Genomic DNA, 22,102 nt, shown 5'->3' with positions numbered 1-22,102 from the left:
CAAATTAGCATGCATTATTTTTTATTTCATGGCTCCATCACACACATATTTCAGGAAGAAAACATTCACTGGAATTAATTAAAACAAACCCATATTAGTTATAGTTTCATCAGAGAAATGTTTAAAATCACAAAGGATGTATTTATGGCCAAATGGCTTTGAAATCTTGTGAATTATAACAGAGTAACTTTAATAATAATCATCATTGTTGTTAGACATTTATAATCTTCTCTTTTCTTCCTCTGGTCTTTTTTTTGTTTTTGTTTTGCTTCCTAGGAATGATAGCACAACGGCACAGAATTTAAGTCTCACAACATAATACATAAACACATACATTATGATTGGTTGTTATACATTCAGTAAGTACTTGTATAGCAGTAGTGTATATCTCACCATTTGCCCTTCAGAAAACTCTGTCCTTGCCTCTTATTTGGATCCAAACACACCTTTAACTTTTTGTTCACCTCCTTTCCTTTACCCTTTCCTTTTCCAGTCACAGTCAATCTAAGGTCAGCAAATGCAATCGTTTCACTGCAGTTGCAATTGAGGACTTGCAATTGTTAATTGCAGTATTTATTAACTATATTGCAAACATGAATCTCTAGAAGAAATAAAGATGTATAAATATTATCATGTAACAGGACTTGTATGCAGACTTACATAATCTCCATCTTTGAGCAAGAGGGACTTGGAGGGAACAATTCAACTGCATGAATCCATCTGGACTTCACTGCTATCAGCGGTCTGCCTCTGCAGAAACAGCGTTGTGATAGCGCCCCTGCTTGCCCTAAACACAGTTATCTTATGTTTAAGGACTTATGCACACAGCAGATCTAGAGCAGGAAAACTATTGTTCCAAGAAAATAAGAAAATAAACCTCATTCTAAAACACACAAACACATAAATTAAGTGATATTTGTTATGATGCATATTGAATATTTAACAGAGACACTTAACAGAATCTCAACAGACATGGTATCTAGTGGCTTTAGAATACTTAATTCTGATCGGACAATCACTGCATTCTGTGGTCAAGTATTTTTGTGTAAATGACTGATACACTATTTTTCAATAAGGACGGCTGTAGATTATCCATTACGGTCCATTTAAAGTTTAGAAATTTCATATTTTGATTCATATATGTTCATATACTTTCATTAATGACAAACCAACTTTTTGAAACATGATCTTTTAAGTTTTAATATTTTCTTAAATGTTTAACCATGTTTCAGATTGACCTCAAACAGAAATTTTATTCGGACACCTTCCTGGATGACAATTACCTTTTTTAAAAAACGTTTTTTTTTTTAATATTATTTTTTTACACACGTGTTGACTGTGTGTTAAAGGTTAACTAAAAGGCTTTACTAATTGTTCTGTGTATATATGATGCAAATGTTTCAGCTCACCTGCAGAGTGTGTAAGAGTCACTCCAAACACCAGAGCGCACAGCAGTGTGAGAACAGCCTGATGCATGATTCACTTCACAGGCAGCTCCTGAGAAATGTTGCCTTCTTATACAGCCCATTCCTTATAAAGCACAGACTTACTTTCATTTTCCAATCTTCCAATGAAATGCTTTCAATAACACATCCATAATCCCTGAGGATAAAGATGCTTTGACAGAACAGAAATTACCACATTCTTACATAAAGTCTATGATTTTGCATTAAGCAAGAAGGAAGAATATATATATTGTATGTATGTATGTATATATATATATATATATATATATATATATATATATATATATATATATACATATATATATATATATATATATCAATTAAGTTAATAAAATTGTTAAATAGATAATTTAATAATACAAAAGTTAAAGGTCTATTGTTTATATGTATATATATATATATATATATATTTTTTTTTTTTTTTGCCAGTCAGAATAAAGTTTTTTTTTATATACTTTATAAGTGAGTGTTGTGTTAACAAAAGTTTTAGTTCTAGTAAAAGTATTGACGTTTATCAAACTCAAATGAATGATGAAAAGGTTCTGAGCATATGATTGGTTACTTAGATTGTTTGCCTTTTGGGAAGAGACTGTATTTCTTTAGAAAGTACTTCTCACATACTTTCCATACAGGAATGTATTTAATTTAGTTGAATTTAACTTGACCAGAGGACAGGGGACTTATGTTTGATTGGTCATACTAGTCTGACCAACTAGCAATTAGCCAAGCGGTAATCAGTCAGGTATTTTTTTTTTTTTTTTTTTTGGATTCAGACGCTGGACCTTGTTGTTATTAATTAGACATCACATACAGTGTGTAATATCTCAGTGTGTATGAAAAGCACATGCATCTTGCTGAAGTGGTGTCAGATATACAGTATATTAAACAGATACATATCACCAGAGAAAACAACGCTTTCAGTTATAAGTCAAGTGTTTTTCAAGATAAATTCTTCAGGCGGACTTTTTTTAATCTCGAACAAAATTTTGATAATGATAAATGAAGGATAGCCATACCCACTTCATTTGAAAAGAAAAGGTATATTTTATCTTTTATATTTATTTTCTAGTATTTTTATCTGCATTAAAAAAATGCATAAAAGGTTTAGACAGGTTTTACAAGTTAGTCATCAATGTTTTCTTTTTTATTTGCATTTAATTCTGTTACATAAAAGCATATGTAACATTTTTGGTGGCTCCTTGTTTTTATTTCCGTTCCTTGTTTCATCATGAAGATAAGGGCAAATTCAGCTCATCCCCCACTCTTAAAAAAAAGGGTTCCTCAAGGTTCTATATTGAACCCTTGGGTTCCGTACTTGGCCAATAGAACCTTTTACCAAAAAAATGGTTCTATTTAGAACCCTTGCATGCAAAGAACCCTTTTTTTTTTAAATGGTTCTATTATTCATGTTTTATGACTGAAGTGTAAACTAAAGATTACACTATAATTATCCTTACTCAACACATTCACAAAGCATTTTGAGTCAAGACCCATGAGAATGACTGCTGTAGTCAAAAAGATTAATATCTACTCAATGTATGATTTGAGCTGTACATTAGCATGAAAATTATATTACTTTACATTATAGTTTACCTTTTTGACGAATCAATTTGTGAAGAAAATCATATTAGTTTTCAACATTTTCCTACTTGGAAAAAAAACACAAGGTGTCTGAAATCACCAAGAGGCGTCAGATGGCTTGGGTCGCCACTGTACGGAGGGAAACCATCACCTTCGATAATATTATAATACATAGTTATGGTGAGACATGTTGTGTATGGTCTCTCTCTCTCTCACACACACACACACACACACAAACTCAGACACAAACACATTACGTTTTCTCTTGTTTTTGGCCAGTAAGGGAGTCAGTTTAGTGTCTGTATTTTTTGTTTAAACATTTTCTTTTGACCCAATCCTGAACTTAATTTGCTTTTTGATATTTTTGTGCTGACTGTATTTAACAAATTTGAACAACTTGTTTAAAAACTTGTTTTGGTGAATGGTGGGTTGTGTCTGAGGTGAATGTTCGTCAATATTATACCGGATTACAGAACTACCGGAGGAAAACAGTGGATTTTTGCAAGTATGATAGGTGAGTAATTACTCCTGAAGTGTAACAAACCCGCATAGACAAGCTTCATAGCTCGCCGAATCTGATAAGTGTGTGTGTGTGTCACCACTGATGCTTGGTTAATGTTAACATTTCCTTAGTGAAAAAGATTGTTTTCTCCACGTTTAATTTGCAGATCCATTTATGATCTGCAGGTGAGCCTCCAGTGACTTTTTAAAAAGTGAAAGTGACATTTTTAAATTGATCGGAAGTGTAAGCGCTCACTCCACAGACCCCGTAGGATAAATTATCAGGGAAACTGAGGCTTGGTAAACTTTCATGTGTTCATAGGGATCGATTCCGCCTACAACCTCTTTTTTTTTAATTAGTGTTGTTTGGCTTCATTATTAAGTTTGTCCGTATAGGTATAGGCAACTTTTTTTGTCACGTTCTATAACTTTTTCTGGAGACTGGCTATTATCTTATTACAAACCTGCTTTGCGATGCCTCTAAAATGGCCGCCGTTACCCACAATGCACCATTCCATGACGTCTACGCCCGAGCTCTATTAAAACTGTGCAAAGACACAGTTGCAGTGCAGCGGTTTTTTTGTTTACTGTGAAGCATGCGCTGGATTAAAGTGATGATAGCACAAGGCTACATTTTAGTAATCAAATATTCTAAAGCCAAAAATGTTACGTGTGTGTTTAACGTTAGGTGTGTTTAATGCATAGTTGGTTTACGAAGTGTTATTTATGCTTTGTTTTTTTTTTAATCCCCAGATAACCATGGTTGATAAATGGTCAGTAGATGACACTTGCCACTGGCTTGAAACTATAAACCTCATTGATGCAAAATAAAGTTTCAGAGGTAACGTTACAGATGAAAATTTATAAATGTTCATTTTGTGATGTTGTGAAGTTTCAACTCACAAAGTTTCTAACTTACCTGCAAGTGCAACATAACCACCAAGCAGATTTTAGATTTACCTGTGACATTGAGGGATGTTTTAGAAGATATAAAACTGTTGCAAGTTACAGAAACCATATCTATCGAAAGCACAGACAAGTTTTGCATCATCCCCTATTTGAAAAGGCTACTTTATTTGAAGAGAACAATGAAAGTGAGGAGGAGGTTCCTGAAGATGATCTGCTAGAGAACAACTAAAATTCTTTGCTTGGAATTGATTTAAAAACTGTGTTATTGGGACTGAGACAGCATGTACTGTTGTTTTGTATTTAAGATTCTGCATGAAATGACAATGAGGTTTGAACCGACTTGGCGAAGAACATGGAAACATTTAAGAATGGAATGGCCCCAAACATCATCAGGAGTGCAAAAGAAGGAAGTCAAAAAAAAACAAAAAAACTACGCCAATCTCATTGGACTAGCAGAGGAAACCACAGAAGGTAACTACACCATATATCTTTCCCCATCTAACCTATCTGTTCCATGCCCAGTGTAAAGTTGCATTGTTTGCATTGTCAATGTAAAGGTTGTATCTCCTATAAATTGTATAAGTGAAAACATGTATTAAAATAATGCAAATATTAAAGGAACAGTTAACCCCCAAATAAAAATCGTCATCCTTTACTCACCTCTTGTCATTTCAAATCTTTATGGCTTTCTTCTTCAGAACACAGTAGAAGATATTTTGAAGAAGGATGGTAACCAAACAACGACGGTGCCCATTGGTTTGGTGTCTATATAATAGAAGTGAATGAGTACCAGCATTGTTCGGTTACCAACATTCTTCAAAATAATTTTTTTGTGTCATGCTGAAGAAAGAAAGCTATATAGGTTTAAAATGACAAGAGTGAGTGAATGATGACAGAATGTTCATTTTTGGGTAAACTATCCCTTTAATTGATTTCTGTACCTAATATACAATAATTTGTATCTGTTTGTAGGTCTTGTTAGGAATGCTGCACTCATTTTATTGCCAGCACTATTTAAAGAAAACGCCAGCTTCCTCTACTGTGTAGATAGTGTAAGTATAGTCTTCTGTAGTTTCATTAATATTTGATGCACTTGACTTGAATTAAAGGAACTGTTCATTCAAATATAAAAATATTAGTCAGTTTACTCACCCTTATGCCAAATTTGTAACAATTTAAAAAAAAAATTACATTTACCCTATAATTTACTCACTCTCTTCCTTAGTCATAAACTTTGTACTGTTTGCACTGCAGTGCAATGTCATTGAATGGCACCCCAATTTAAATCATAAAAGAAATCTGTACAACTCCAGGGTTTAATACTTGTCTTCTAAAGCAAAATGGTATGTACAAATGGTACGTTAGTGAGATTACATTTGCCAAGATAGGTTGCTATAATTAGACTATGTATAGATAAGGGAATAACATCCAATGGGTTGGCACATCAGCTTTACATCGATAATTATGAGTCTTGCTGGTTCTTGCATGTCACGTTTTTAGCTGTCATATCTGTGTTGTGTCATGAACTATTCATTTAAAAGAACGAAAGAACCGATGAGATTCAAAGTAATCAAAGTGGAACTGACGTGGTAATGTTGACATTCAAACACATTACAAAGCTTTTTATTATTAAATATATCTCAGATTGTGTTAAACTGGAGAAACAGTCATATACATTGGTTGTTTTTTTGGTAAGTAAATTATGGGGTAATTTTTAAGTCTATTTGATGACTTCTGTTAATTGGTGAAAAGCACTCAAAAGGTGAAATGTTTGTTTTACAGGAACCCAAAGGTGCTACACCAACCATAGTGTTTAACGGCTCTCCTGATCCCCTCAAGGCTGAAAGTGTCAGCATAATAATGGACAATGTGAACATCATAAGAGAGGCAGACATTGACATGACACAGGCTGTGGAATGCCTATTTGCAGTCTATTTTCTCTTCAATGTGCAGTACCCGGTTGACATTAAGCACACAATGACTTTTATTTAAAAATATATGCTTAACCTTAGACAACAGCACGGCAAAAGAACACCAATACCTGTACTGAAAATGTATAGTCAACTTGTGTAAATTGTAGAGCTATTTAATAGTTGTTTTAACTGTTCATGTATTGATTTTTATCTGCACTGTTAAATATAAAAAATGATTTGTTTTTCCTCATTTCAGAGATATATGTAAAAGTGAAGTACTGTATATGTACGTAAACAAGCTTATGTATGTTTATTGCAAAGTGAAAATGCTTAAATGAAATAATTCAAACTAAATGGTTAAATGTAATTAAACATCTTAAATGTGAAATTTGCTGTCTAACACAGAGTATACAGAGGTGTAATTTTAAATGACACTAAATTTTTTGTATAAACAGTTGAATAAATTGAAACATTTTAAATTTTCTGGATTGTTAATATTTTCTTATTCAATAATAATTTTAACTTGTTTAATAATAAAGAACCCTTAAATGGTTCTATATAGAACCATCTAACTTGGATTCAAAGAACCATTTGGGGTTCTTTTTATGGAACCCATTAAAGTGGTTCTATATAGAACCATTTTGGAGTTCCATATATGAAGCGGGTGATAGAACCATTTTTGGTTCTAAATAGAACCATTTCTTTTAAGAGTGCCTGTGCCAAGGTTACTGAGGGGGAGTGGATGGCTGAACTGAAAGAACTGAACTGACCTGAACTCTCCCTTGTGAGCGATAAAAATGAGCACAAATGTCCTGGTTTAGAAGTGTGAAATGTAATTGCATTTATACTACATTATACATTTAGGGTGCTGCAAATAATACGTTAGTGAAATTAAGATCCAGGCATATGTAACAAAATTCTGTTTAATAAAACCATTGTGTCATTGAGTAAACTAAGCAAACAAGCCAACAAACATAACCCGCAGTAATCAAAGAAAATGGAACAAAGCATATGTGAAAAGGAACAGAAAATCTAGGAACTAGTAACAAAGGAAATTTTTTATTCAGCATAAGAATGGAAATGCAGCTGTATTGTAGATCATTACAAGATTCACTATGTCTTATGACACAAATTCATGGTAGGGTAGAGTGTGCATGTGCTGAAGGAATAACTGCTGTCTACCAAAAACAACAACAACAACAACAACAACCTCCCCCCAACACCCAGTTATGCTACTCTTTAAGAAATGGCCACCTGCGTTATCCAAAGATTACAGAGAAAAACAAGCCCCAAATAAAATTCAGCTCATCCCCTGTGCCAAAGTTATTAAGGGGGAGTGGATTGCTGAAAAAACTGAAATTAACTCTCCTTTGTGAGTGATAAAAATGGGCACGATGACCTGGCTTAGAAGTGATACTTGATAAGTTACTAAGGTTTAACTATTTGTAATTGGACATTTAACCAAAATGGTGCTGATGGCGCTCTCTAGTGGTGCATCTACATATTTGTAAAAATGAACTAAGCCAGTGGTTCTTAATCCTGGTCCTGGGGTCTGGGAACCACCTATTCTGCACAGTTTATGTCAGAGTGGGGGATCCCCAGGACCAGGATTAAGAACCACTGAACTAAAGTCAATGTATTTTGACGTTTATGGGAAATTATTACATAATTTTAGATAGGAATTATACTGTGTTGGTAAGGTTTGTGTATTTTTTTTTTTAATGAAATGTTCCCTCCTTGTGGAATGACCTTCCCAACTCAATACGGGCAGCTGAGTCCTTAGCCATCTTCAAGAATCGGCTTAAAACACATATCTTCTGTCTTTATTTGACCCTCTAACTTTAGCACTCACTATTCTAATTATATTCTTTAAAAAAATCTAACTACCTTTCTAATCTTTTTGTATTCGATTTTCTTTTCATTTATTATGCAATTGTATGTGTGTGTGTGTGTGTGTGTAAAGATCTCTAACACTAGCTTGCTCTATTTTTTTATTCTATCTGTTTTCTTTTTCTTTTTTATATTATCTAAAATCCCATGTGTTAACCTAACTGATACATGTTACAGCACTTATATATCATATATATATGTAGAGAGAGAGAGAGAGAGAGAGAGAGAGAGAGAGAGAGAGAGAGAGAGCAACTTAGGGGAACTTTGATGAACTTTTTAATGCACTTCAAATGCTGGCTACCGTATATATTTCTTTCCTTGATTGTTGGAGGCTTTTTTCAGTTACTATGAATAGAATAATGCATATATCTCTCAAAATATGTTTTATAATTGTAATTATTACAATATAATATAAAAGTTATTAAAGTTAAATGTAACATTTTGCCTGTCATGGAACTGTACAGTTGTGGTCCTCCCGTTGTATTGAGGCAAGACTTTTATTGATTTAGGTTAAAGAGCAATGATGCTGTGCCGCTGTTCCTTTAAATGCTCTCACCCAGCTGATGATGATATGCGTCACACCATATGATCCGTATTACAATAATATTGCATTTCTTTATTGTTTTCTCCACGGATTTAGGAACAACAGAAGTTATACAGTACGACTAAACAGTCTAGATAAACATGCGTTAGTTTCCACTGAGAGCTGGATGAAATGCTGGCGCACGGGCAGTAGGGGTGTGTGTTGACGCAGGGGTCACATGAATTTGAACGGAAGATGGCGGACCAGAGCTCAGGAGCATCGGAGCAACTAAGCACTGAAGTTTCAGAAACTCTAGTGTCATCTAATGAATTCATCAAACCCCACACGCAGGACAGCGATGGACATACGGCCAACAGTCCAGAGGAGTCGCTTTCTCCTGCCTCGGTGATTTACTTCAAGGAGGCGCTAACTTATAACTCAAGTATACAGTTTACAAAGACGAGCTCTTCTCTTCCTTCCCCAGTGCGATATGAATTCCAGATTGAGAAGACTAACAAGAAAACAAGAAGTGAGTATGTATTATGATCGTCTGCATACAGGTCTGTGTGACAGGATCGGATAGTGTTTGCTTTGCTGCATTATTTGACACAAGCCTCGTTTCAATGTCAACAGCATTGCACAATGGCAGTCAAGCACTGCGGCGTTTGTGCAAGTTTGCCGTTTCAGACTCTTGTCTTTCTTTTTTCTTGAAATTATGACTTCTAATTCATCAGTGAATAAATAGGCTACAGCTAGCACACACTGTCATCAGCTCGCATGTAAACACTGTTACACCCACTGTATGGATGTAGATATCCACCCACAACCTATGTCCACAAACCAGAAAATGTTGGTGATATTCGTAGTTATTTAGCAGTATATGGTTCAAAAATTGGTATTTTAATTTATCTGCATAGTTTTAGAGATACACTACCGTACAAGAGTTTGGGGTGGGTAAGGTTTTTGTTTCTGAAAGAAGTCTTATGTACTTTCAGTTTTAAATGAAATGATAAAATAATACAATTAAACAGTAATTTTGTGAAATATTAATAATTTGTCATGATTTTGAATTAACTGTTTTCTATTTTAATATATATATTTTTTTAAAACTATGTAATTTATTCCTGTGATGCCAAAACTTAATTTTTTAGGAGCCATTACTCTAGTCTTCAGTATCACTTTATCTTTTTGAAGTAATTGTAATATGCGTATTTGATGCTGAAGAAACGTTTTTTTTATTATTATTATTAATGTTGAAAACATTGCACTTTTTTTCAGGATTAAAAAATAATAATAACAGCATTCGTTTGAATTCTGAATCTTTTCACTTGTCACTTTCAATTCAGTGTATCTATGCTGAATTCCTTCTTACTGACCTCAACCTTAGTCCACACCCAATTCAGGTTAATTATTGTTTTAATGTATAAGTGCTTTTCTTTTGTAAATAATGAATAAAATTTGACTAATATTTTACTGCTAATATTCCAACCCCATTTTACATGACTCTGCACATGAGATTCTTCTCTTTTCAAAGGTACTGGTTTAACAAAAGAAAGTCTACCTTGTGTTAATTCAGATTGTTACAGTACCACCCCATGATGTCTAGTTGCTGATATGTGTGACTGTTTTTACCAAATAACTTAAATAAGCATTATGTTTATTAATTTGACACAAAGTGCATGCTTGCTCCTCTTAAACTTGTTGTCCAGTAAAAAGCAGCTTCATCAGCAGTGTTCTAGTTCTCAATCAGTAGGATTTCCGCCCTTTTCTTGTGCGGCATGTGGATCACTGACAACAGCACCCCCACCCCCCACCTCCCCCTGCATCTGACAGTCCTCTCGGGAGCTGTGCCCCCCCTCCACCATCTGCTCACGTGATTCCCACAATCCTCCTCAGCATCACGGCAGCCATCTTGGTCAACACCCTCCCATTTGCAGCGCATGCAGCCAATCCGGTGAATGCCAGCAGCTGGGCTGTGAGGGAGGGACTGAGAGAGAGAAAAGAGACATCTCTGATTATAGCTGCGCTGAGGCTCACACGGCATCTCAAACCCCTGGCTGTGCTGAGCCAGAGAGCACTGAAGCCTTTATTCACACGGAGGATTTTAGCGGTCACTGCTTATTCACAAGGCACGGACATTGAGCCCCAGGAGAATAGCATCCCTTCAGTCAGGTTTGCCCTGGACTGCTTGTTTGTTTTCCCCCTTCCTTCCTCCCTTCTTTGTTTCCCTTGACTCTCTCTTTCCTTCTTTCTTTGTGCTGGAGAAGATTCTTGCTTGGATTGGTTTAAAAACAAAAATCGTCATTATTGCTATTCGCTGCTCCTGACTCTTCCCTGAAGGCCACCATCGTAAACATTGTTGTTGTCGTCGCAGCAGCAGCAGCAGCAGCAGCAGCTATCAGCTGAGTCACCATGTCTGATCTGACGCCCCAGAGCGAGGCCCCCACCCCCACTACTGACAAGATCACACAGGCTGCTAGAGAGACCATCTACCTATGTAACTTCCGCGTGTCGGTGGATGGCGAATGGCTGTGCCTGCGTGAGCTCAACGACATCTCGCTAACGCCAGATCCCGAGCCAGCTCATGAAGGTAGGTGCGCACAGCATCTCTAGGCCTCTGTGGCTGTTATTGCACTGGGCGGTGCTGGCCCAACCCTCCACCATCATGCTCTCAGCATCCCCACAGGCTTGCCTGGAAATGTAGTTTTTATGGAGCACAAGTGTGCATGAAGGTTTGTTTCCCACTGAATGATTTGAGAGAAGCTGTTCATGTGCGGTTTTATTCTAAGTAAAGTATTGTCACATTGAACAAATTATGTATGTGTACTTGCACTGTTCGGAAAATCCCTCAGAATGAAAGTACCTCCAGTAAATGAAAATAAAAACAAGCCTTTAACAAATTTTATATTGTTTGATATGTTATTTTTTTCTGTTGATTTTAATAAAAATAAAAGGCATTTAGCAAATTTGCTTATCTTTTGTTTTTCATTTATTAACTTTTCTAAAGGAAAAAATACGGCCATAAATAGATTTCTAGAGTAGTGATGGTGTCAGAGCACACGATTGTTCTGCTCATCCGGTGCATTACTGGAGAGTCACGGCTTACCCTGCCAAAGGTTAAAAGAGGACATCATATGGACACCCTACTGCTGCCCTGGAGATTCCCACTCAATCAAACGTCTTGAAGGCATGTGATCAACGGGCAGAGAAGATGTGACCAGGAGCCACTAACAGCAACAGTTCAGTCTAATGTGTTTTATCTGCATTGGGTGAGCAAGAAACAGGCATGTGGCAAGACCAGGATTAGAAAACATTATCTGATAAGGTCTGCTTACAGAGTCATCCTCTGAGATGTTTGTTTACTACAGAAGTAGTTATTTGTTTGTAGTGTTTTTTTCACGAATGGCATCACCTTTGAACCGTGTGACTTGTTGGTCTCCTCACTATCACACTGTGATAAACAAATGACTTTTTTTAGTGTCACCTTTGCACCCAGGGTTCAGAGATCTCTTTAGTAAATATTTTTTTTTTCATAGAAGATTTTCAAGAAATAATTTCTTCAATGATCAGTCAGTAATTGGTTAGTTGCGATGTTGCCCTTGATTTGTTTCACTGCATGCAGATGTTCTTTGAAATGTATTTGGTGTGCTCTGCCTTATTAAGTGTCATTTATGGTTTGATTTCGTTTTTGATTTTTAGGTTTTACCCACCTCAGCCAAGTGACGTTACAAATCTTAGAGACAGTTAATCTAAAAATTACTTTTCTGTCATGATTTATTCATCCTCATGTCATTCCATCCAAACCTGTTTGACTTTCTTCTGCCATATATTTTATGGACAGAAAACTTTATTTTATATTCTACATAGAATAGAACATTATACAGGGATGTCTGGAACAATATGAGGTGAGTAAAATATGACAGTTTTATTTTTATTTTTTTTGGTGTGCTATCCCTTTAAAGCTGTCTTGGAATTATTCTAACAAAAAAAATGTTATTCGAGTGCTGTGGGTAAAAAGGCAATATTACATTCTTTCCCAAGGCTTTCTGTCAAACAAATCGGTTTGGATAATTTGCCACTGGAGTCTTGCAGAACAAGTAGAGCATTGTTTGAGCTCCTTTGTCTAGTGTGTTAAAATTACTTCATAGTAACTGTCCTCATCAGCACTCAGTTTGCTATTAATAGTCACAGTTGTAGTGCTTCTGAAGTCATTCAGATTTGCACTGCATGAAAGTGAGAGAGAGTTTGCTTGGCTCTGTAGATTAGAGTCTACACCCAAATTTCCTACAACATAATGTGTATTCCCTCTTCTTGTTGGTTTGGTTTTCTCCCATGATGTGCATGACCCAATCCTTTTCTGATTCTATCAATAGGATTGTAGCTAGCAAAATATCTGGCCGCTCATTTGGCTGGATTGCTCTTGTCTGGCCTGTTTTCTTTGGCTGGCTCCCCGCCCCACCCATTTGGCATGTTGATCACATGGTTTTATCAGCATTATCAGTGATCAGTTTCTGGTTCTTCAGATGAATTCCCTGTAGACCTTGTGAGAGACATTAAATATTTATGATTCAGAGACTTCTTATACACTAAAATAACCTCTGTTCTTACAGTGAGAATATGGTTTCTGTGATTTGTATAACCTTTGCATAGACATGATGCTATGAAGCTAACTCACTCTTTGCTGTGTGACTGTGTGAAGCTACAAGGAGGACTTTAATAAATGGTACAAACTGAAACCAGTAAAAATCTGTTGGTTTTACTGTTCATTTTTGTTGTTGCATTAGCAATTCAATATTATTGAATGAGTAATGGCCATGAAATCTCTGCAATAAACCTGGGCTAAAATGATAAGACTGTACTGTGTTATCATTAATTTTAAAAGTTAAATTGGTGTGAAAATGACCCACTGCCACCTGGATCATTTCTCCTGTCACATCACCTGAAAAAAGAAAAATATTAAAGAAAAATATTTTTATAATATTTATATAACATGTTATACTCCATAGCAGCTTTTTATCTTGCCAGTCCTTGCACGTCCTCATGAAAAGGGTCACTGCTATTGGTGACAGTCATGGATTGAGAGTCTTGATGATGAAATGATTGCATTACTGTTGGGTGTGTTTTGGTTTTTACAGGGTCAGCCTTGAGAACTCCAAAATCCTGTTCAGTAAAAAAAGATTTTCTGTAGTTTATCTACTTTGTGATGCATTGCATGGTTAAACTGAGATTGTCCTGAAAACAACAGCTTTCAAAACAATCATCCGTTCAGTTAAAAAACACACTTTTGTTATTTATTCATGATTGACATGGTGGGTTGAAATCTCTCTGCATTTGGTGCATTACACACCTCTTCAACCAGAATTTCATAAATCTTTCCAGACACGGAGCAAACCACGTAGCCGCAGTCAATAGAAAGTTCTCATGAATTCTTTCTCTGAAAAAATCTCCAGTCCAAAACATCATATATTTCTTATATCTCATGCTGAAACCTGTTAAATACTGTGTGTAGGAGAAGTCTTGGTGAGAGAATTGAATCATATTTTGCCATAATTGTATAATTTATGCTTGAATTCTTTGGATTTCCAGATCCCAAGGACCCCATTGCCATCGAGAGGCTTAACCTGATGAATATGGCCAAGCTGAGCATCAAGGGCTTGATCGAGTCTGCACTGAACCTGGGCCGCACACTGGACTCCGACTATGCCCCACTGCAGCAGTTTTTTGTCGTGATGGAGCACTGCCTGAAACATGGGCTTAAAAGTCAGTACAACAAATCCCACTGTCCTCAGTACTCATTCATTTGTGTTCTTTATACAATAATCCTGTGTATACTTTCTCTAAAGAAATCAGTTTTTTTTTAAAGGTAAGAAGACTTTCCTTGGTCAAAATAAGTCTTTTTGGGGTCCTTTGGAGCTTGTGGAAAAGTTGACTCCGGAGGCTGGTGAGATCACAGCCAGCGTCAAAGACCTTCCTGGGCTCAAGTAAGAAAACATTTTCAACTTGAGCATGTTTTCGTTTTTTTTTCGTTTTTAATTCATACTGCGTTTCTGATTCTAAAGTTGTTCTTTTATACCAGAACCCCTTTAGGAAGAGGCAGAGCATGGCTTCGTCTGGCTTTGATGCAAAAGAAGCTCTCAGACTACATGAAGACCATCATCAACCGAAAGGACCTTCTCAGGTACATTACCAGCTTTTGGTCTTTAATATAAAAGCCATAACTGTGGTTTTATGACCCAGTTTTGTAAATGTCTTCTACTTGCTCTTGTTGTGTTCCTCAGTGAATTCTATGAGCCCAATGCTCTTATGATGGAGGAGGAAGGAGCTGTGATCGCTGGGCTGTTAGTGGGCCTGAATGTCATTGATGCTAATTTGTGCATGAAGGGAGAAGATTTAGACTCACAGGTATTTGTTAATTACTTTAACTCTACACAAGTAATTAAGGACGAAATATGATGGTACAATGCATTATCTTTGTTACTTTTTTTTTTTAATTCTTTCAGTGTTTTTCTCCCAAGTGTGTTGGCCAACAGTTGATACTGGGTGTTAAGATCTCCTCTACTCTCTCAATAGGTTGGAGTCATAGATTTTTCCATGTATCTGAAAGACGGCGCGCACGGCAGCAAAAGCACAGAGGGGTGAGTCCATATTCAACTTCCTCGGTGGAGCTAATTGTGTTAGTCTGACAGGTTTTGGACTCCTGGTGAAAATCTCTGTGCTTCCTCTAAAGCTGCTTTTTGTTTGCAGTGATGGGCAAATCACAGCTATTCTTGACCAGAAGAATTATGTTGAGGAGCTGAACAGACATTTAAGGTGCAGTCCATCATTCATGTGGGGTGTTTTTGTGACTAGCTGCTTATTTGGAAAGCGTGAGCAATCTCACATTGTGACTGTAAATTCCCCTTTCCCAGTGCGTCGGTGAATAACTTGCAAGCCAAAGTGGATGCGCTGGAAAAATCCAACACAAAACTCACAGAGGAGGTGAGTAGAAAAAACTGAAATTTAATGGATTACTGAAGTTAAGTTAGGTTAATTCAATGATTTACATAACTGATAGATAATTTACATGTTAGCAGAAATGAATTCACACTATATATTCATGCACACAGCTGTGTGTACACAACTGTTCAAAAGTTTGGGGTCAGTAAGATTTTTTATTTTTTTGTATTTATTTATTTATTAGATCAAAAATATAATATAGCGAAATATTACAATTGAAAATGGCTGTTTTATATTTTAATATTTTTTACAATGTAATTTATCCCTGTGATGCAAAGCTGAATTTTCAGCATCAAATAAAAATCTTTGGTAGCATTATAACTTTACTATCCGTCTTTACTATTACTTTTGATCAGTTTAATGCATCCTTGTGATTAGAAGTATTGAATTATTTCCAAAAAAAAAAGTGCTGATTCCAGATTTTTTTTATGGTAGTGTATGTGGTTTATTGACACACTTACTGTAGTTTGTGGGACTAAATAGAGAGAGTATGATGCACATGACGTCCCCGTATATATACAGTATCAGTTCAGCGGCTGCGTTCCAGTGGGAAAGTGACGTCAATGCATACCCTCTATAAAGTAAAGAGAGAGCTAGCTGTGAATAGATGATCAATTTGTTGTTCCAACTCTCTGTGCATGTGTTGTTTTTGGTGTCTAGCTTGCTGTGGCAAACAACAGGATCATCACTCTGCAGGAGGAGCTGGAGAGGGTGAAGGAGGAAGACTCTTACTTAGTGGAGACTGGTCGCAAGGTGAACAACATTGTTTTGATCCCACTGTACTGATTGTTATCAAGCATTCAATAGAACAACAGTGTTTGTTACTCATTACTCAAAAGTTAGACACAAGCTTATAGTAGTTTACAGTAGGGTTGCTGTTATAACATACTTTTGTTTGTTTTGTCACATTCTTTGCTCTGATATTTGACCTGTGCTTGTCTTGAAGGCACCTAGGGCAGATGGTACTGCAAACGGTCAAGTGCTTGGGGAAACTCGCAAACAGCTCAAAGAGGAAACTCAGCTCAGACTGGTGAGTGAGACATTAATGTCTTCAGATTCATCTCTGATGTGGGGTTTTCCAAGTATCAAGTCTTTGTTCTTTCGAGGAGAAGTCTGGAGAACCTGAATCCTTAAGAAACCGAGCGTGTTTGTGTGTTTGTGTAGGATGTCGAGAAGGAGCTGGAGGTGCAGATAGGGATGAAGCAAGAGATGGAGCTGTCCATGAAGATGCTAGAGAAGGACATCTGTGAAAAACATGATGCTTTGGTGGAGCTCCGACAGCAGTTAGATGAAATGCGTGTACTCAACCATGAGCTCTCCGTTAAGTCACAGGTATGTTTAAACATCTTACTTAGTGACATTTTTTTATAACTAAACCTAGCTCTCATCAAGAACATAGCCACAGAAGCTGGCATGGTGTTAACACAGGAAGAAAAAAAGTCACAGGGTATAAGAGAAATGCATTTCCCTTAAAAATCGCTTATCTCAATTGACAGGTTAAACACTGGAGCGTCGACTTGTTCGACACATGGAAGCTACGTGTAAGCAGGACATGCAAAACTGCATTTATTTTTGACACAGTGTGCTTGTGTTTGTCTGGCTTGTAGAGCTCAGAGGCCAGCGGGAAACAGAAGAGTGACATCATCAGCCGCTTGGAGGAGAAAACAAACCAGATGCTCCCCACTATTAAACAGCTGGAGAGCAGGTAAAGGCATTTAAACATGACATGTACATTGCAAATCAAAGAGTGGGATCCAAAAGTCTAATATATATATATATATATATATATATATATATATATATATATATATATATATATATATATATATATATATATATATATATATATATATATATATATATGTTGGACGTAAATACACACAAACACAATTTTATTAGTTAATATTGACATTTTAATAAATGCTTTAAAAAGTTTACATTTTTATAGTTTGTCATTTATTTTTTAAAATCAAATTTAATCTTAAAGCATTATACACCTGTAAAGTTTTATACAGTTTTTATCAAAACATTTTTTACTGAAAAAGAATTTGTAAATGAAAAATTTGACTTTGAATCAGAAATTTTTACTGTAAATAAAATACTAAAGGAAAATGATGATTTTTGTGAACTTTTGAATCCTACCGAATAAAGCTGTCATTTTCCAAGGAAGGTTATTGTTTAGGATGGACAGTTTTCCTTCATCAGTGGATGTGCAGATCACATGTATTGTGCACAAACAAGACAAGTCCACTCTTTTCTGTTTCAGTTCTGTTACCAAGCTGTAGAAGGCAGCAGATCTTCTGTTTCTAATAACGTCCGCTCTCTGTCTCTGTGTTTTCTCAAAAATGTATTTGCTTTTACCTGTTTATTTGACATTTTTCACATGCTCATTCTTTTGTGTTTCTACTCCTTTTTCCTGAGCAGTGAGAAAGACATGGCTAAAGAGGCACGAAACTTGAACACAGCTGCAGAAAAACTCCTTCAGAGGCACCAATAAAATGATGGCAAACACTGGATAGTTTCCAAAAAAATAAACCTAAAATAAAAAAAAATCTTCAGTTTGATTTTGCATAACATACTGTAGGGTATTTATTTTACTACTGAGTTTCAGATCCATTGCCGTTATTTTTGTCTTTAAACCGGACTGATCCTCATCTTTCGATATTGTCCGCCTGATCCAGTGCTCCTGTCTCTAGTCTCCCTCTGTATGTTTTAGTCAAAGTAAAATTGCAGCTGTTTTGGCCAGTCTTAGAACAAAGATGGCAGACATTTACATTTTAAGTAATGGAAATGCATTTCTCTTATATCTTCTCAATACTGAAAAAAAGAGGCTAGCAGGATACTACTCAAAGTTGGTGCATTATAAAAACAAAACCAAGTTCAGTACAGCACGGGGAAACATTCCTAACAAAAATGTACAATCATTTTATACTCCCTATATAAGTATGCAATGCAACACCATATTGATCGGTTAATTTTGGTTAGTCTCTTAAAATTCTTGGATATGAGTATTTGACCAAGCGGCTTAAGCTTCAGGATGCCCGAGCTAACAAACTCAGTGTGTTTATTGCAGGCATATTCAGGAGGTTATGTTAGCTTTTTTGCAAGAAATGCTGTTGAGTGAATTATTTTACAGCTTATTATAAACTAAATTGAAATCTGAATTTGATGCAGTGGTAGTCGACGCCAAATGTCAAAGCTTTGGAAAGAAATTTGTGACACCAAGCTTTATGGATTCTTCCAAAAGTCTGGATGATGAAATTGTGAACGGACGTAAGTGTATGTAGACATTAATTTAGACGTGAAATGTAGTACAAACATGGCTTAATAAAAAATAAAAATAAATAAAAATCAGACACTTGTCAGACTACTTTGCCTTCTTGAGCTTTCCGTTTCTGCTCTAGCCACATGCTTCCTCCTGTCCTCCCTTTGTTCTTCTTTATGCTTTTATTATTTAATTCATCTTCATTTCCCATGGCTTTTAGTTTTCATTTCACCTCATTAAGTTAATGTGGCCCAAATTCAGATGTAAGAAGGCGGAGCGAGAGCGGGACCTGGCTGATGAGGCCAACCGACTCTTCAAGCAGGAGTTTGGAGACAAGATTGGGAGTCTGCAGGAAGAGGTGGAGCAGTTACGGAAACAGAGGTACTGAGATTGACTTACAGTTGTGAACAACTACTAGTCAACCAATATATTTTGTTTCAGTGAAGCAGATGTTATACATATATTATTATTTAGTTGTTTTATAGATTTTATAGAAGGATACAGTTTTTTGGCATTAAGCATCATGAACTAACAATGAATCATCCAGGTTAATGTTAGTGTGCATATACACTACTGTTTAAAAGTGTGGGTTCAGTGAGGAATTTCTTCTTTTTTTTTTTTTTAAGAAATAAATACTTTAATTCAGCAGGGATGCACTAGATGTTTGATTATATTCTGTCTCAATTGTTCACAAAAAATTGTTTTAAAGGAACACTCCACTTTAAAAAAAATAAATAAATAAAAATAGGCTAATTTTCCAACTCCCCTAGAGTTAAATATTCAGCCGATCTCCGGATTTGGAAAATTGGGATTTTATAGGAGCTATACTCTCATTCCGGCGTAATAATCAAGGAACTTTCCCGCTGTACCACGGGTGCAGAAGGGACAATGATATCACGCAGCGCCTGAATGAGCCATATCAGCCTAGAAAATCACAACTTTTCATTTTCTATGGGTCTTAGTACACGATGTAACTACAGAAGAGTCAAGTACTTATAGGAAAAATATCAAAACTCTTTGGTCATTTTTGAGTGAGATGCTAATGGTCTAATCAGATTTAATGATCTATGCTAAGCTAAGCTAAAAGTGCTACCGCCAGACCCAGAGATCGGCTGAATCAATTAGAAAACGGTAAAACTCAACTCTAGGGGAGATGGAAAATTAGCAGATTAAAAAAAAAAAAAAAAAAAAAAAGTGGAGTTTTCCTTTAAACTTGTTTTGAACCGATTAAAGCACAAATGTAAGTTGTCATGGTGATTGAATCAGATCACACAGTCACATTGTGAAAATGACAAACGCAGTTTTATGAAAGTGGTATGTTGTTAAGCCCTTGTCTTTCTTAATTTGATAGATTGATTTTGGAACAGGAGCTCAGGAAATGGAGGGAGCAGCATCCTGGAGGACACATGTCTGAAGCTCTTCTAGGAAACACGCCGCCTCAGAGAGACATGAGACAACATGTGGAGGACATTAGAAGGGTGAGACCTGCTTTCCACTAACCGTATTTTTCGGACTATAAGTCCACCTACGTATAAGTTGCATCAGTCCAAAAATATACGTCATGATGATGAAAAAAAACTAAAGTCGCACTGGACAATAAGTCACATTTATTTAGAACCAAGCACCAATAGAAAACATTACTGTCTCCAGCCGCGAGAGGGCGCTCTATGTTTTCAGTGTAGACTACAGGAGCACTGAGCAGCATAGAGCGCCCTCTCGTGGCTGTAGACGGTAATGTTTTCTCCTGGTTCATTTCTCTCGGTTCATGTTAAATTAATTTTGATAAATAAGTCGCACCTGACTATAAGTCGCAGGATCAGCCAAACTATGAAAAAAGGTGCGACTTATAGTCCGGAAAATACGGTATGTGTCATTCAGTTGCTTTCTTTATATGTAGAGTGTGCTGTTCCCTGAAATTCAGGATTGTGTTTTTTTTATAGGAGTTAGAGTCTGTCAAAAAAGAAAACGATATATTGCGAACTGCACTTGAGGAAAAGTCAAGTCTAAGTTCCAGTTTGTAAGTCTTATCTTAAATGCTGGACCAGTTACATACAACTCTATTTATTCACTGCAGTGTTTTTAAATTAAACTAAAACTGTATTTTTCTTAGGATGTTGTCACATGAAGATAAACAGGTACTCTACATTTAATCAGTAATTATTTTTTCTTCTTCTTCTTTTTTTTTTTTTTGTATCAGTGAGGTTATGTGAGAACTGCATGGCAAATGAACTCCCTCTGCCCTCCTCCATCAACCCTGAACACATGTGTGATGCCTGCTACGCTCAGTTAATGCAGCAGTACGCATCCTCCCCACCCTGAGGGGGCACTCATCTCTGCTATTCTGGCAGTAGATTCAACGGGTTATCTTAGATCAGCATCTCAGTTTAGTAACATATCTGTTATTTTGCTAGTGTACAACATTTGCCAAAAAGGGATGATTTTTACAAGTTCTTTGTTGAAAAAGTTTTTCACAATGTCATATAATTCTTGAGGATGAGTGAAGCTGTCCACCAAGTGGATTTATGAGGTTCTAGTACTTAACTGTATCAGTGCCATTCAATATTGCAAGCAGAAAGATACCATGAGTCCATTAAGATAGCATTAATAACATAAGTCATCTTTTAAATAATATATATATATAAAAAGACTGTAGACAGGATTGTGTCAGCTTTTTGAAAACTATGGCACTAAACAAGGCACATACACTAAAATTTTAAACATTTGAGTCATAATTAAGTCAAAATTCATAAATGATGCAAAAAAAAAAGATTCAGTTCAGACAAACCTGCATATTATGGAGCTCGTCACAGAGAAGACTTTAATAACCCTACAATACTGAAAGTATGTAAAGAGATAAAAAGGTAGTTTTATGCCTGTGTAATGTATTTTATTCTTACTATCTGAAGAATAAAATTGTATTATAATTTGGATTTCTCAGTTTAAGTCATTTTATACTTCCATGAGCAAAATTAAAGCTTGATGGAAGACAGGAATTACTTTGCATGTCTGGGTGCTGCAGGGATAAAAAGCACTTATATCTAACGCTCTGTATCAAGGC

General features: G+C 36.0%; 2 protein-coding genes and 1 long non-coding RNA gene across 15 annotated transcripts; 2 read left to right on the top strand and 1 right to left on the bottom strand.

Moving 5' to 3' along the window:
* Positions 1 to 4: 4 nt before the first annotated feature.
* Positions 5 to 1,509, bottom strand: LOC127987913 (C-X-C motif chemokine 11-1). The gene is made up of 4 exons (XM_052590370.1): positions 1,410 to 1,509; positions 661 to 787; positions 394 to 504; positions 5 to 272 (listed from the first exon to the last, which is right to left on the bottom strand). The coding sequence occupies exons 1-4, from the start codon at positions 1,474 to 1,476 to the stop codon at positions 212 to 214; spliced, it is 366 nt and encodes a 121-aa protein (XP_052446330.1). The 5' UTR covers positions 1,477 to 1,509; the 3' UTR covers positions 5 to 211.
* Positions 1,510 to 4,497: 2,988 nt separating this feature from the next.
* Positions 4,498 to 6,840, top strand: LOC127987908 (uncharacterized). Its single transcript, XR_008161468.1, has 3 exons — positions 4,498 to 4,928; positions 5,430 to 5,509; positions 6,240 to 6,840. It is a non-coding gene; the product is annotated as an uncharacterized LOC127987908 (long non-coding RNA).
* A 2,057-nt stretch (positions 6,841 to 8,897) lies between these two features.
* LOC128000511 (protein RUFY3) lies at positions 8,898 to 21,974 on the top strand. 13 transcript variants are annotated; one of them, XM_052592278.1, is made up of 17 exons: positions 9,198 to 9,312; positions 11,167 to 11,373; positions 14,370 to 14,543; positions 14,647 to 14,764; positions 14,860 to 14,961; positions 15,062 to 15,185; positions 15,354 to 15,418; positions 15,528 to 15,593; positions 15,692 to 15,761; positions 16,440 to 16,532; positions 16,726 to 16,809; positions 16,944 to 17,111; positions 17,387 to 17,484; positions 19,306 to 19,425; positions 20,396 to 20,522; positions 20,985 to 21,061; positions 21,242 to 21,974. In XM_052592278.1, exons 2-17 carry the CDS (start codon positions 11,196 to 11,198, stop codon positions 21,252 to 21,254), a joined length of 1,677 nt encoding a protein of 558 aa, XP_052448238.1. In that variant the 5' UTR covers positions 9,198 to 9,312; positions 11,167 to 11,195; the 3' UTR covers positions 21,255 to 21,974. The 13 variants fall into 13 exon arrangements, 11 of the variants coding, with proteins under 11 accessions (XP_052448231.1, XP_052448232.1, XP_052448241.1 ...); XM_052592280.1 differs by lacking the exon at positions 9,198 to 9,312 and adding an exon at positions 9,366 to 10,955 and having other exon boundaries at positions 11,179 to 11,373; XM_052592279.1 differs by lacking the exon at positions 9,198 to 9,312 and adding an exon at positions 9,366 to 10,955 and having other exon boundaries at positions 11,176 to 11,373.
* Positions 21,975 to 22,102: the final 128 nt, after the last annotated feature.

Source organism: Carassius gibelio, chromosome A5, assembly GCF_023724105.1.
Source record: "Carassius gibelio isolate Cgi1373 ecotype wild population from Czech Republic chromosome A5, carGib1.2-hapl.c, whole genome shotgun sequence".
NCBI classification, from domain to species: Eukaryota; Metazoa; Chordata; class Actinopteri; order Cypriniformes; family Cyprinidae; genus Carassius; species Carassius gibelio.
This window is presented reverse-complemented; position numbering and strand designations above follow the sequence as displayed.

Bases quoted from the DNA above. Each gene is read 5' to 3' on its own strand.
- LOC127987913 (XM_052590370.1), bottom strand. From the start codon at position 1,476: ATGCATCAGGCTGTTCTCACACTGCTGTGCGCTCTGGTGTTTGGAGTG. The intron at 788-1,409 runs GTGAGCTGAAAC...AACTGTGTTTAG, and splicing joins GACTCTTACACACTCTGCAG to GGCAAGCAGGGGCGCTATCA. The intron at 505-660 runs GTAAGTCTGCAT...TGCTGACCTTAG, and splicing joins TGCTCAAAGATGGAGATTAT to ATTGACTGTGACTGGAAAAG.
- LOC128000511 (XM_052592271.1), top strand. From the start codon at position 9,039: ATGGCGGACCAGAGCTCAGGAGCATCGGAGCAACTAAGCACTGAAGTT. The intron at 9,313-14,369 runs GTGAGTATGTAT...TTGGATTTCCAG, and splicing joins GACTAACAAGAAAACAAGAA to ATCCCAAGGACCCCATTGCC. The intron at 15,762-16,439 runs GTGAGTAGAAAA...TTTGGTGTCTAG, and splicing joins ACACAAAACTCACAGAGGAG to CTTGCTGTGGCAAACAACAG.